General features: G+C 45.2%; 1 protein-coding gene across 3 annotated transcripts in view; it reads right to left on the bottom strand.

Moving 5' to 3' along the window:
• The window catches only part of Chka (choline kinase alpha), a 44,903-nt gene extending 31,952 nt beyond the window's left edge, over positions 1 to 12,951 (bottom strand). The window contains exon 1 of one of the 3 annotated variants that reach the window (XM_051193524.1): positions 12,332 to 12,951. In XM_051193524.1, coding sequence (XP_051049481.1) covers positions 12,332 to 12,669 — 338 coding nt within the window. In that variant the 5' untranslated portion in view covers positions 12,670 to 12,951. The remainder of the gene's footprint in view (positions 1 to 12,331) is intronic. The other 2 variants (XM_051193525.1, XM_051193526.1) reach the window with 2 other exon arrangements.
• Between the last annotated feature and the right edge of the window lie 839 nt (positions 12,952 to 13,790).

The raw sequence follows: 13,790 nt of genomic DNA, 5'->3' as shown, positions 1-13,790 counted from the left end.
GCAAAACCCAGTTCTCTCCTTCTATGATGTGGGTGGCCTCCAGATCATTTATGTCCTCATGTCAGCTGACTTGGAGGTAAGTGACTTTGCTGACTGAGTGTTCCTTGCCCTCTTGGGACAATCCTAAAACTTTTCCAGGGCTGCTCATTTGGTGTGTGATTCCAAGACCCATCTCTTTCATGCTAACAGTATAAATACCTCAACCATTTATAACTAAGTGTTTAAAAAAAAAAACCCTACAATATGAACTTGTTTAGGGGTTTTCAAGAGATGGCAATCAATAACCTACTGCCACATTCACCTCTCACTGCTAAACCCAATAGCAAATCACTGGGCCCTTTAAACAGTAACAACTTTGGGGCAAATCAATGGCCTGGGCTGGAGAAAACTAGAGAAGAATTCTTAAAATGAATGGATAAGACAAAATTCTGTACAATATGAACCACAGATAAGAGGGACTTCAATTGTAGTGGACCTTCAGTGTCCCAAATCCTATTCTGACTCCTGTTTCAAGATCTAAGAAGCCCAAATTGCCAGGTACACCATACCCAATCTGATTTTTTTCCCCCTTTAATTAGTTAAGAACTTCTAAGTAACTCTATACAACTGTACTCAGTTTGAGTTTTTGTCTGTTTTAGTTAGGTTTTTGAAGATAGGGCCTCATTTATGCCAGGCTGGTCTCAAGCTCACTTCACTATGTAGCCAAGGCTGACTTTGAACTCCTGATCCTCCTAAGATAACTCCCACTTCCCTGAAGTGGCTGAAGTTTTTCAGAAGGCTACTAAAAAACATGCTGAAGGTCAGCGAGAGTATGGGCCTATTCCCAGAAGACAAGGCAGCTGCCACTCTCATTTAAAAGCTCAGAAAGGAGTCAGCATGGAGAGGAACAAGCAGCTTTCTGCTTCCTAAGCTAACCCTGGTAGTACCCTCCTCTGCAAGGCTTACCACAATTCCCCCACCATGTGCAGTCACAACCAACAGGGGCTTCTGACTACCAAGCAACAGGACAAGCCCTCAATTCTCTTCTTGTCACATATTTTCCAAAGCTTGGTCAAATGAAAACAGATGAACTACTGTTCTAAACTGTGTGACTTGACTCCAAGTTTGCTCAGTATTCCCACAGAAGGCAGGCAGGCTAGCATGGCCAGAAACAAGCTCAAACTCACAATCTTTGGTCTATTGTGTCACCCGTGGTCTCGATTGTGCAATAGGCTGTAATGAATAAGCTGTCTGTTATAGTTTGATGTCAGTCAAAATGAGTGAAACAGGGTCATTAAACCAGTAGCCTAAGAACTATGAGAAACTAAATAAAACAAACAAACAACAACAACACAGTGACCAATGAGTCAAATCCTATGACTGGCAACAAGATCTGCTGCCAACAAAGGCCATAGAAATGCAGGTTAAAATTTAACTGCACACTTTACCATAAAGTCATTAAAACATCAACATAAGTAAAAATCCAGACACTCTCAAAAGACTTCAAAGAGATTTGAAGCCACAAACGTATCACCTTGTATATGGCATTTTACAATAAAGATGAATGAGTCACAATTCAGCATAGCAAGCACAAGATATTCATGCTAAAAACAAAAAACAACACACACACACACACACCAAAAAAAAAAAAACCAAAAAAAAAAAAAAAAAAAAAAAACAACAATAGCAATAGAAACAAACAAACAAAAAACCCCACCAGTATAACCAATAGAAAACAGCAAAGAAAAAGCAGGGAGATCTCTGAATTCCAGGCCAGGCTGGTCCACAGAGCTAGTTCTAGGACAACGAAGACAAACAAGACCAAGAAACCCTGTCTCAAAAAGCAAAACAAAAAGAAAAAAATAATTCTTGGGCTAGATTTGTAGCTATTGGGTTTTTTGTTGGTTTTGGTTTGTTGGAAGTTCCGTCTACCCCCAGGACCACAAAATAATTTAATTTTAAAGCCTTGAAAATATTCATGTTAATGATTCAGGACTTTAGTGGCCTGGAGTCATCATTGTGAACATAAGATATCACTGCAGCCACAGGAGGGGTGAGAAGATACGAAGAAACTCGTATTTGAATGGATTCCAAACAGATTACATAATGCTTTTGGTTCTTACAATACTCTTGCTTTATCTTACTTCATAGTTGCTTTGAAAATATTATAGGTCACCGGGCATTGGTGGCACACGCCTTTAATCCCAGCATTCAGGAGGCAGAGGCAGGTGGATCTCTGTGAGTTTGAGGGCACCCTGGTCTACAGAGCTAGTTCTAAGATAAGCTCCAAAGCAATACAGAGAAACCCTGTCTCGGAAAACAAAACAAAACAAAACAAAACAAAAAAAAAACATAAAAACAAAAACAAAAAAAAGAACAAGAAAATACTATAGGGCATGGTGGCACTGGCCTTTAATCCCAGTGTTAGATATCAGGTGGGACAAAAATCAAGAAATGAACTCATGTTGGACTATAGAAGGACTTCTAGTGGGGTTAGATAAAATAGCATTTCTCTGGAACTTGTGAAACATGTTCATATCCCCCAAAAGGAGTCATTTCCCTTGCCTCTGGCAAAACCCATGTAAAAGCTAGAAAGTTTATCTGTAATCCCATTGTGCTTCTGTCAAAATGAGAAGCAGAGACAGGAGAATCCCAAGAAGCTCATAGGCCAGCTAGCCTGATATATATATGCAATGAACAACAAAGAAACCTTGCCTCAAACAAAAGCAAATGTTAAATGTTGAGGACCAACCTAAGGTTATCCACATATGTGCTATGGAATGTGCCTGGCTCTCTCTCTCTCTGTCTCTCTCTCTCTCTGTCTCTCTCTCTCTCTCTCTCTCACACACACACACACACACACACACACAGAGAGAGAGAGAGAGAGAGAGAGAGAGAGAGAGAGAGAGAGAAACTGTTTATATAGCTCTCCATTGACATATACCTATAGTTGCATATCAAAACCCATGCTGACCTCCAGGTTCCTTCAGTCCATACACCTGTTATACATTTCAAAGTTGAAATGAAGCTAGCAACCTGGTCCTTCTCACCTCCCTTCATCTCAGGGCTTCCCTCCCCCAACTATTTATCCTCTTTATAATTCACATGATTTGTTCAAACTGCAATCTCTTGCTTCTCTTAAAGATGGCTCTGGCCATATCCAGTCTGCTTTCTATTCTCTCTGCGTTGGACATTTTCTTTTACCTACAATAAAAACCTTCCCCCTAATTACAGAGGGCCATTTTGGCAATTAGTTTACTGTGGCCCCCTTGCATATCCCCAGCACTCAGGTTGAAGTAGGCAGATCTCTGAGTTCTAGACCAATCAGGTCAGAGAGGAAGAGACTGCAAACTAGGATTTCATCTAAACCTTTCTGCAAATATCCCTTCCTCTAGGCACACAGTACTTTGTTGTGTGGTATTTTGCTTGTATTCTGACAAATAAAGCTTGCCTGGATATCAGAGGGCAGAGCTAGCCATTAGTTAACCATAGAGGCCAAGCAGAGGTGGCTCATGCCTTTAATCCCAGCACTTGGGAGGCAGAGAAAGGAAGTGATAAGGTGGGGCACAGACAGAATCTCACCCTTTTGGATGGAGGATTTAGACAAGTAGGAAGCAACTGATGGCTGCTCCAGGTTCTCTGATCTTTCAGGTTTTCTCCCAATATTTGACTCTCAATTCTTTATTGATTAAGATTAATTTAGATTAATGCTTCAGTACTTGATATAACAAGAACTCTTAAAAACCAGTGTTGCTAGCCATGGGGCCCAGGACTTTAGTCCCAACACTCAAAGAGGGCCAGCCTTCAGGAGGCAGAGCCAAGAGCATCTGAGTTTGTGGCCAGCCTGGCCCACATGTGAGCTACAGGACAGCCTGGGACAGAATGAGTCCCTGGTTTCCATTTCTTAAGTCTGTAAGGACTTGCCGACTCTTGCACTCTCATGTCTTCTCCCATCCTTCTACTTTAAAGAACTAGAGTTGGTGATTTTGAGGCTAGCCTATTGTACAGAGCAAGTTCCAGGACAACCAGAAAACCTATCACAAAAACAAATAAAACTCCGCCAGGTCAGCTTGTCTCTTTCTCCCCACTTGTCCTTCAAGACTATAGGAGAGGAAGAGGAAAAATAGCCTGTCCCCTGTGTGAGGTAGAGACCTGACTTCTAATTTCAAAGGTACTATCAGCTTACCAAGAAGTCCTCAATATAAGTCACCTAACCTAGGGGACCTAGAGTGGAGACTCCCACCCCCAATCCTGCACACTACAGCAAACCCCCACTAGAACACGAGAAGAAAACGAGATAGCCATGCCCTTGGCAGCTTTAAATAAATGTCCTTCTGTCTCACCAGTTTTGAAGTCTTTCAGGATGAGACACCACAGCACTACTCTTAAATCATTGTTCCCTCTGCAGCAAGCAATCTGCAGAACAGGGTGTCTGTCACCTTGGTGCCAAAGCACAGGGAAGTCAAACACAGGCAGCTTCTCTAACCTTGGCAGCCTATTCACCCTCCTTACCACCCACTGGACACTCTCAGATCAGGTTGGCCACAAAAACTGCTTTTCAAGTTTGGCTGCTTTGGAAAGTTATCACAGACCATATATATCTTCCACATATAAAAGGAAGTCAGATCTGAGTTAATACTGGCATCAAATTTTCACAATACTAAGAGTAAACCCAAATAAAAAAAATGACTTATTAAATTTTTATCACATTAAAACTCCCTTGAGCACATGGAAGCTGATATGAATGTAGTGGTTAACTATGGACACTTACTAATATTGCATTTCTTGGACAGATGGTGTATCCCTTTAATCCCAACACATGGGAGGCAGAGACACATGATCTATGTGATTCTAGGCAGGCCTGGTCTACAAAGTAAGTTCCAGGACAGTCAGGGCTATACAAAGAAACCCTGTCTTGAAAAACCAAAAAAAAAAAAAAAAAGAAAAGAAAGAAAGGATGAAAATCCCAGTACTCAGAAGAAGCTGAAGCAGGAAGGTGGCTGCAAATGTGAGACTAGCCATGTGAGACCAGCCAGATCTACAAGAAGTTTCAAAACAAAATTTGCTAAGTGTGGTAGCACACCCTTTAATCCAACACTCTGAGGCACAGGCAGGTTGATCTGTGTTTACGGTCAGCCTGATCTATACAGTAAGTTCTAGGCCAGTGAAGGCTAAAACACAGAGAAACCCTGTCTTAAAAAAAAAATTCACAAAGCTGGGCATGGTGGCACAAGCCTTTGATCCCAGCTCTCAGGAGGCAGAAGCAGGTAGATCTCTGTGAGTTACAAGACAGCCACAGGGCTGTTACACTGCCTAGAGAGAAACTATCTCCAAAAACAAAATCATGGAGATAGTTATATGGATATATATCTCCCTCTCTTTGAAGTTTTTATACATTTTTCCTTCCCCCAAACTGGAACAGCAATCTATTCTGTAGCCAAGGACTTTCCTCTTAACCCACGTACTTCAGCTGACAGTAGTGCCTGGCTTTGACTACTTTTCTGCCTTTCAGGGTTCAGTAGTACTTCCCCTCATTTCACAAAGTACTTCCATATGCATCCCATCTAGCCCAACCCCAGAGCTGACCTCCCAGTCCTTATTAAATAAGATTTATTACTTTTATTCTGTGTGTACAGGTGTTTTATCTGTATGTATGTTACCATGTGTGTGCCATGCCTGGTACCCAAAGAGGCCAGAAGAGGGTATCAGATTCCCTGGAACTGGGGTTACAGATGGTTATAAGCACCCATGTAGATACAGGGACTAAACCTAAGCCCTCCTGCCAGTGCAATCAGTACTCTTAACCATTGATCAATCTCTCTAGTTCCTGCCTGCACCCAGTCCTTACTTTTTAATTGTTTTGCCATCAGCCCCAGGGCTAGTGCAATACTAATAAACACTGTAAGAAAGTGCATTATGAAAGACAGATTACAATCTCTTTGTGGAAAAGTAAAAATAAGAAATAAGGGCCTCCTTGACTTACACAGAAGGTGGTGAATTCTGGAGAGAAGCTGGCCCCACTAGATGGGAAGATCAGATAAAATAATAAAATAATAAAAGCACTGCAGGAATGGTGGTGCATGAGAGAGAGAGAGAGAGAGAGAGAGAGAGAGAGAGAGAGAGAGAGAGAGAAGGCAAAGGCAGACTTTTGTGAGTTTGAGGCCAGTCTGGTTTATACAGCAAAGTCTAGGCCAGGCAGGACTACACAGTAAGACCCTGTCACAAAAATAATTAAAAAAAGAATAACAGAACAAAGGCATCAGTGTAGAAACTGGACAAGCCAAGAGATATGGCTAAAAACAAGGGCACAGAGGACGGAAGGAAAGGAAACACATGAACACCATTCCTACCAACAGTACTGAAATACCACTCAGCTTAAGAGGTATAGTTCAGAATGTGGAAACCATGTGCTCAGAACACCCGCCCAAAATTAAAAATGTCATTCAGATTTACAGTTTCCAGTATGGCACACAGAAAGGGTCACTCAATCCAAAACCAAACAAACTCTTAGCTTATCAATGAAGACTTGCAGGCCCCCCAATAAGTAGACAGGCTGACAAAAGCAGAGTAGAAACCCATACAGCACCTAGTACAGGACAGGAAATCCTCATAACTGCAAATTGTTGGAAGCTCAGTGTTTAAAGCTTCAAGGATAGAGGGGTAAGCACACATGTAACCGTAATCCCAGGACTCAGGAGTCCGGGCTACACAGGAAGCACTTGTCTCAAAAAAAAAAAAAAAAGGAAGAAAGAAGCCTCAGGATAGTACTCCAGTAACTGCTCTGCCTTAAAGACCTCTTACAGTATACTCTGCCTTAAAGACCTCTTACAGTACACTCAAAAATTTTAAAGAGGGGTCTTGAGAAAGTGATTGGTCAGATTAACAGCACCTATCTATTGCTTTTGCAGAGAATCCCAGTTCAGTTCTGAGAACCCACATTACTGCCTATACTTCTAACTCCAGAGGATCCAACACCCCCTTTGGGACTCTTTGGGCTTCTGCAAGCATACACACCCATTCACAACACTAAAATAAAATCTTCTGCTGGGCAGTGGTGGCACATATCTTTGAGCCCAGCTCTTGGGAAGCAGAGGCAGGTAAATCGCTGAGTTTGAGGCCAGCCAGGACAACATAGTGAAGCCCTGTCTTTAATGGAGAAGGGAAGGGGGTGATAGGCTTGTTATGATCATGTTCAATCACTGGCCTCTTGACTCCCATGTCTGAATTCAGTGAGAGGAGTATGACCCTTCTAGAAGTCCCCAAGCAAGGCATCTCTGCCAAGTGGACCTGGAGTCCAAACATTTATAGAGCCTAAGTTAAATATTTATTCAAAACAAAAGAATCACAGGCATACGGTGTACATGCATACATTCAGGCAGAACTCATAAAATAAAAAAATTGTAATTAATCCCCCCCCAAAAAAAAGCCAATTGGTCGTGGCACATGCCTTTAAACCCAGCACTCAGGAGGCAAAGACAGGCAGATGGATTTCTTTGAGTTCAAAGCCAGCCTGGTCTACAGAGAGAATTCCAGGATAGGCTCCAAAGCTACAGAGAAACTGTCTCAAAAAACAAACAAATAAATAAAAGTGTCCTATCTCCTACTAGAAACACAAGCTCCTCTTTTGTACTGTTGAAGAGTCTATAGTAAACTAAAATAGGATACAGGAAAAAAAAATTCCAGTTATTTCATGGTTAGCAACAAATGAATTATAAAATTTACAAAAAGTGGCAAAAAGAAAAGGATTAACCAACACAATTTTGAGAATGGATAAGATAATCAGAGAGCTAACACTATCTACCTTTAAAACCACAGTAATTAGGGCTAGAGAGATGGCTCAGTGGCTGAGAGCTCTTGCTACTCTAATAGAAGACAGAGGCTCTGTTGCCATCACCCTTGTAACAGCTCTTCTAGCCTGCATGGGCAGTCCACATACATGCATACATGCAGGCAAACTACTCATACACATAAAATAAAAATAAATATAAGCCAGGTGTTTTGGAGCACATCTTTAATACCAGTACTTGAGACTAATCTCTGTGAGTTCAAGGCCATTCTGATCTACTTAGTGAGTTCTAGGCTATGCAGCAAGATTATGTTTCAAAACAAACAAAAAAAAAAAGTTGATGAAAACAAATTGTGGGAAAAGACCCCAATAATCAATACAAGTACAGAACTTGTAAATATAGAACTGAAAATCCATTAATAGAAGTAATCTTTGACAAGAGCAAAGGCAGTACCACAGAGTAAAAATGGTACTTTTGATAACTAGTACTGAAACTGCACACACAAAGAATCTAGACAGAATTACACCTCCAAGAAAATAAATCTCAAAGGAATCACAAACCTAAATGTAAAATGTAAAAAAAAAAGTAAAATTTCTTTCTACACACCAACTTCAACACCAACACAAAATCTAGATGACCTTAGGTCTGATAATTTTTTAGATAACACAATGAAGGCAAGATTCAGGGCTAGGCATGGAAAGCATGCTCAGGCCTGAGTTCAATCCCTGACACTGAGAAAATAAAGACAAAAAAGAAAAGCCAGGCTCAAAAGTTCATACCTGTAATGTCACTGCTTTGGAGGCTGGGACAGAGAATTACTAAGAGTCTGAGGCCAGCCTGAGCTACAAGAGTCCGATTCTGCTGCTCCCCCAAGACTGAAAAGAAAGCCAAACTGAGCACAAGGGTTGCTGCAGAAGTCAGAGCTCATCCTTCAGTACATGATGAACATGAAGTGCTCTCTAGGAATCAGTCTTACATAAAAGCAGGAAAACACCCACACCCAAGCATGTCAAGGGCTGATGTTGCAGCCTGTGGCTCTTAATCCCCCCCCCACCCCAGGGGTCATAGATGGGGGAGGGGCTCCTTCTTTTTGGTTCTCCTGTGGAGTAAGGCCTTGAAGGGAGGATTTTAAAAGCAGTCATCAGGGGACAGACTGCTAAGCAGAAGGTAAGAGCAAAGAAAGGCCTGGTACTGAAACACAAAGCTCATTCAGAAGCACTGGGACCAATGGAAAGAGCTCAGTCAGTCACTGCAGTTGGGGGAAGGGAACAGCCCTTCTCAAAGGTAGACTGGAGCAGAAGTTTAGACCTTGCAAACAAGTTTAGGTTTTATTTCCTAGCTACAAAAGCATGAAAGCAACTGATGACATTTGAGAAACACCTGGCAACAGGATACAAATGAACTAGATAGAGGTTAGAACACACAAAATGCTTGGAAACCTTGGGACCTCCTGTTTCCATATGCATCTAAGCAAAGACAGGTAGTTCTGGGGTGTCCCTTGACCTTAGAGACCATAATAGAGGAGAGACTTCTGAGGACAAAGTAAAATAGATGGAGAGATTGGAGTCAGGCTGCTGTAAAGGCAAAGACAGAAAGAAGTACATTCTGAGGTGGGGAGGAGCCAAAGGGTTAAACCTGGGACAGACTGAATGAACTGAATGAACTGAGTTGAAGCAATGTGATGAATAAACCAGAGAGATGTACTGGACCCAGCAAAAAGCTACATTCAGGCCACTAAGTTTATTTTAAAGGGAATTTTCACCCACTTCCCCACATCTTAAATCACCTTTTTCTCCTTATTCAATATATTCTATAACTCCAGTCTATAACTCAGCACAGAACTGAGAGGTAGTTTCCAGCATGCCACACTTTGTTTCTTTTTGGTTTTTGGAGACAGGGTTTCTCTCTGTAACAACTCTGGCTGTCCTGAAACTCACTTTGTAGACCAGGCTGGCCTCGAACTCACAGAGATTCTCCTGAGATTAAAGATGTGAGCCTCCATGCCCGGCAGCATGCTGCATTTTAACAGGTACTGAAATCCAAAGGAAAAGCCTTAATTTTTTTTGTTTTGTTTTTCTGGAACTCAAGCAGTAGACCAGGCTGGTCTTGAACTCAGAGATCCATCTGCCTGAGCTTCCTGAGAGCTGGGATTAAAGGTGTGCTCCCACCACAGCCTGGTAAGAAAGTCCTATCTTTAAGACTGACTCCTGAGCCAGGTAACACTAGCACACACATTTGATCCCAGCAATGGGGAGGTAGAGGCAGGTGGATCTCTGAGGTCGTGGTCTGCCAGGTCTACAGAGTGGTAAGTTCCAGGTCAACCAGGGATACAGAGAGAAACCCTGTCTTGAACCACCTCCTTCCCCTAAGGTGTGTGTGTGGGGGGGAGGCAGTCTCAGTGCTTTTGCAAAGCAGATTTAACTGAGGAGTGAAATACTTGCTAGAGAGAACCACCAACAGGGCTGGAGAAATGGCTCAGAGATTAAGAGCACTGGCTGTTCTTCCAGAGGTTCTGAGTTCAATTCCCAGCAACCACATGGTAGCTCACAACTATCTATAATGGAATCTGATGCCCTCTTCCAGCATGCAGGCATACATACAGAGCACTTGAGTATTAAAGTAAGTAATTTTTTAAAAAGGCAGGGATGCAGTGGTGACACATGCCTTTATTCCCAGCACTAGAGAGGCAGAGGCAGGCAGGGCTGGTCTACAGGGCAAGTTCCAGGACAGGCTTCAAAGCTACAGAGAAATCCTGTCTCAAAAAATAAACAAAACAAAAGAAAGAAAGAGAGACAGACAGACAGACAGACATACCAGAGAGCTATCAACAGATCTCAGGCAAGTCACCCATCTAAAGTTTGGGGTTTGGGTTTGATGAAACAGGGTCTCATGTAGCCCAGGTTAGCCTTTAACTCCTGATACACCTACCTTCCTCTTCCAAATGGTAGGACAAGCACATACCATCAGCCCAGTTTTACTTCTCTAGGAAGAGAATGTGCCACAGTAATCTCTACCATCCTGCTGGGTGAGAACTGTCAGGCATTTAAGTTTGGGGACAAGTTTTTCAAGGACACTCAACAATGATTTGAACATCTGTGGTCTTCCTTTTTCTGACTGCCTTTTAACTATCTGCTCATAGACATACATACATACATACATACATACATACATACATACATACCACCTCCACCTATCCATGAGGGGCCTGAAACACAAAGAGAAAGTGCAGTCCATCCAAAGAGTTAATTTTGCTGCATTCATGACTCTGGTGAAAGACTGGGCATGGAAAAGGAATCAAATGACTAGAACTGGATTTGAGGATTATCGATGGCAGCCAGCCAGCCAGTCAGTTTCTAGACACTTGGCACTCAACTGGGTCAACCAAACAGAAACTAGTAGAAAAACGACCAAATGGGTTTTCAAAGGTCAAACAAAAAACCCATACTCAACAATGAATGCCAAGCACTTGTGCAATAATGGCAAGGGGATTGCTACATTTCTCTAGTAAGTCAGAATACATAAAAAAACAACTATTTTTTAATCTAAGATGAAATATTTAAACTTAAAAAGAGTAAGGAAGCCAGGCAGAGTGGCAGATGCCTTTAATCCCAGCACTAGGGAGGCAGAGGCAGCAGTTATCTGTGAGTCTGAGACCTGTCTGATTTCATAGTGAGTTCCAGGATAGCCAGAGCTACATAGTGGGGGGGGGGCGGGGGGCGGGGCGTTGAGGGGAAGTCCATGATGACTCCAACGGGGAGTAAGAAACCAAACACTGTGGGGCACTTCTATGGTCCAGCACTTTGGGAGGTAGAGGCAGAATCATCAGTGATTCAAGGCCAGTATCCAATACCTAGGAAATTCAAGACCACTTTGCCTACAAAAGACCCTATCTTCCAAAAAAGGAGGAATTTTTTCTACTTCATGCTTATTTTTGGAGCCACGCCTCCAGACGCTGGCCAGTAACACAGGTACACGAAGACTTAAGAACCTCGGTAGGAGATGCTTGAGTGACTACCTTCCATCAACACACACCAACCCACCTCTCTCTCACTCCCTCTTTTTTTCCCTTTGGAGTCAGTGCCTCACAATGTAGCTCTATAACTGGCCTGAAATTCACTATGTAGGTCAAAATGGACTCAAACTCACAGATCACATAGATCAGCCTGCCTCGGTCTCCCAAGTGCCAAAGGAGCGTTTCTGGTGGGGGAAGGGGTTGTGATCAAATAACGGACTAGAGCCACGACAAGGTAAAGTTACCCGATGAGTTTTCCCCCTTCTTTTCTAAAGCCCAGCCACAACATCCCTTTTTCATTCGAGATCTTCATAAGGAAACCGCTTCCTAGACACATCTATTTTGAGCTTCGATACAGAATGTGCTTGTGTGACTGTATAGTATTGTTCTCCCGCAAGGGACCAGAGGCATCCCGGCACACATTTTCGCAAAGATCCCCCGAAGGCGGACTGCCGCGCTCCGGGTCGTGCTTCAGGGCCGGGGCGCGGCGCTCACCTCTATCCCAGCCACCGCCCAGCCCCGCCTCCCCCCCCGCGACGCCGCAGCCACCGACCTGATGACACTGATGTGAAATTGGTCCTCGCGAAGGCCCCGCCAGGCACCGGGCAGGAACTCCTTGCACCACAGGTAGGCCTTGTGCCGCGTGCGCGGCTCAGGTTGTTCGTCCGCTAGTGGCGGCGATGGCGGCGGGGGCAGTGGAAGGGGAGGCGGCGGCGGCGGCAGCAGCGCGAGAGGCTGGGACCGGCCACCAAGCTGCTTGGGCTCCAGCTCGCCTGCGGCGTCGCGCTGCTGCCCCACGCCAGGCGCCGGGGCAGCGCTGCCACCGCAGCTCAGCAGCAGCCCGAGCGGCGACGGCTCCGCCTCGCCCCCGGTGCAGAACTTAGTTTTCATGCCGGACAGGCGGCCAAGAAGGCGCGGGCGGCCGCAGCGCGAGAGGGCGACACTCAGGGTCCGGCTGGATGCCCGCCTCGGGGGGCCGGGCGCGGGAAATGGCTCTCCGGCTTCACTGACTGGCCGGGCGGCGGTTGTGTGAGCGCGCTGGAAGGCGACGGCCGGGAGAGGCAGCAATGGATGGTGGGCAGCGGCGGCGAGAGGGGAGCTCGAAAGGCTGACCGCGGGCGTCTGCTGTAGTGGGCCGCGGCGCTCGCTCCTTTACAGCGCCGCACGCGGAGCGCGGAACGTCATCGCCCGCCCCCGCGCTCACCGCTGATTGGACGCTGTGGCGCATCACAACCGCCGCCGCCCTCGCCACGACGCTTTCCCATTGGCTGCGGCACAGCTCCTCCTCGCCTCAGGCGGTGAGCCCACGGTGAGGGAGGGGCCGGCACACGGGGGGCGGCGCCTTCTGCAGGGGTCGTGGGGGTCCCGGAAAGACCAGCCATCTCGTTTGGCGGCCCTCACAAGGCGGCGCTTTTGCGGGCTAGGGCCTCTCGGGGCAGGAGAGGAGAAGCCTCTGCAGCTTTGGCAGACTCTAGAGTGGCCTTGAGAGGGACACTTTTCTTTAGACGCCCCCACGTCTGAAAGCGGTGACTTCAAAGGATTCGGGGGCTTTACAGGGGATGGCAGGAAATTGATGTCTGGAGGCAGCCTGCTCTTTCCGCGTGACCTTGGGGCAAGGCTGCTCCTGAAGGAGTTCCGTGGGTGTGTTTTTATAACATTTCCCAGGCGCTGTGCGAGATGCATCCATGCCCGATCCAACTCAGGGCCAGAGGCTTTACTATACGCGGTTCAGATATCAAAAGGGTCAAGGCCACGCACATTGCTTGCTTCTGGAACCACTCTGCTCCGAAGAAGCCTTGCTCTACACTCCTGCAGCCTCAGTTTCCCTGTCCGTGGTGCTGAGGATGTTGGCTAGATCTCTTCATCTTCCCAACAGTCTGGCCTCAGCAGCAGCCAAAGGTTCTTGCTTCGCGATTGTGGACAGTCACCTAACCCCACTCCATTCTCGGATGTCCAGTCGCGTGACCATGTCTAACGTACCTTTGCCATAGGGCTTGGGGGGGCGGGACAAG

The sequence above is a fragment of the Phodopus roborovskii genome, unplaced genomic scaffold (assembly GCF_943737965.1).
Source record: "Phodopus roborovskii unplaced genomic scaffold, PHOROB, whole genome shotgun sequence".
Taxonomy (NCBI): Eukaryota; Metazoa; Chordata; class Mammalia; order Rodentia; family Cricetidae; genus Phodopus; species Phodopus roborovskii.
The sequence above is the reverse complement of the archived record's forward strand: the minus strand, read 5'-3'. Positions and strand labels throughout refer to the sequence as shown.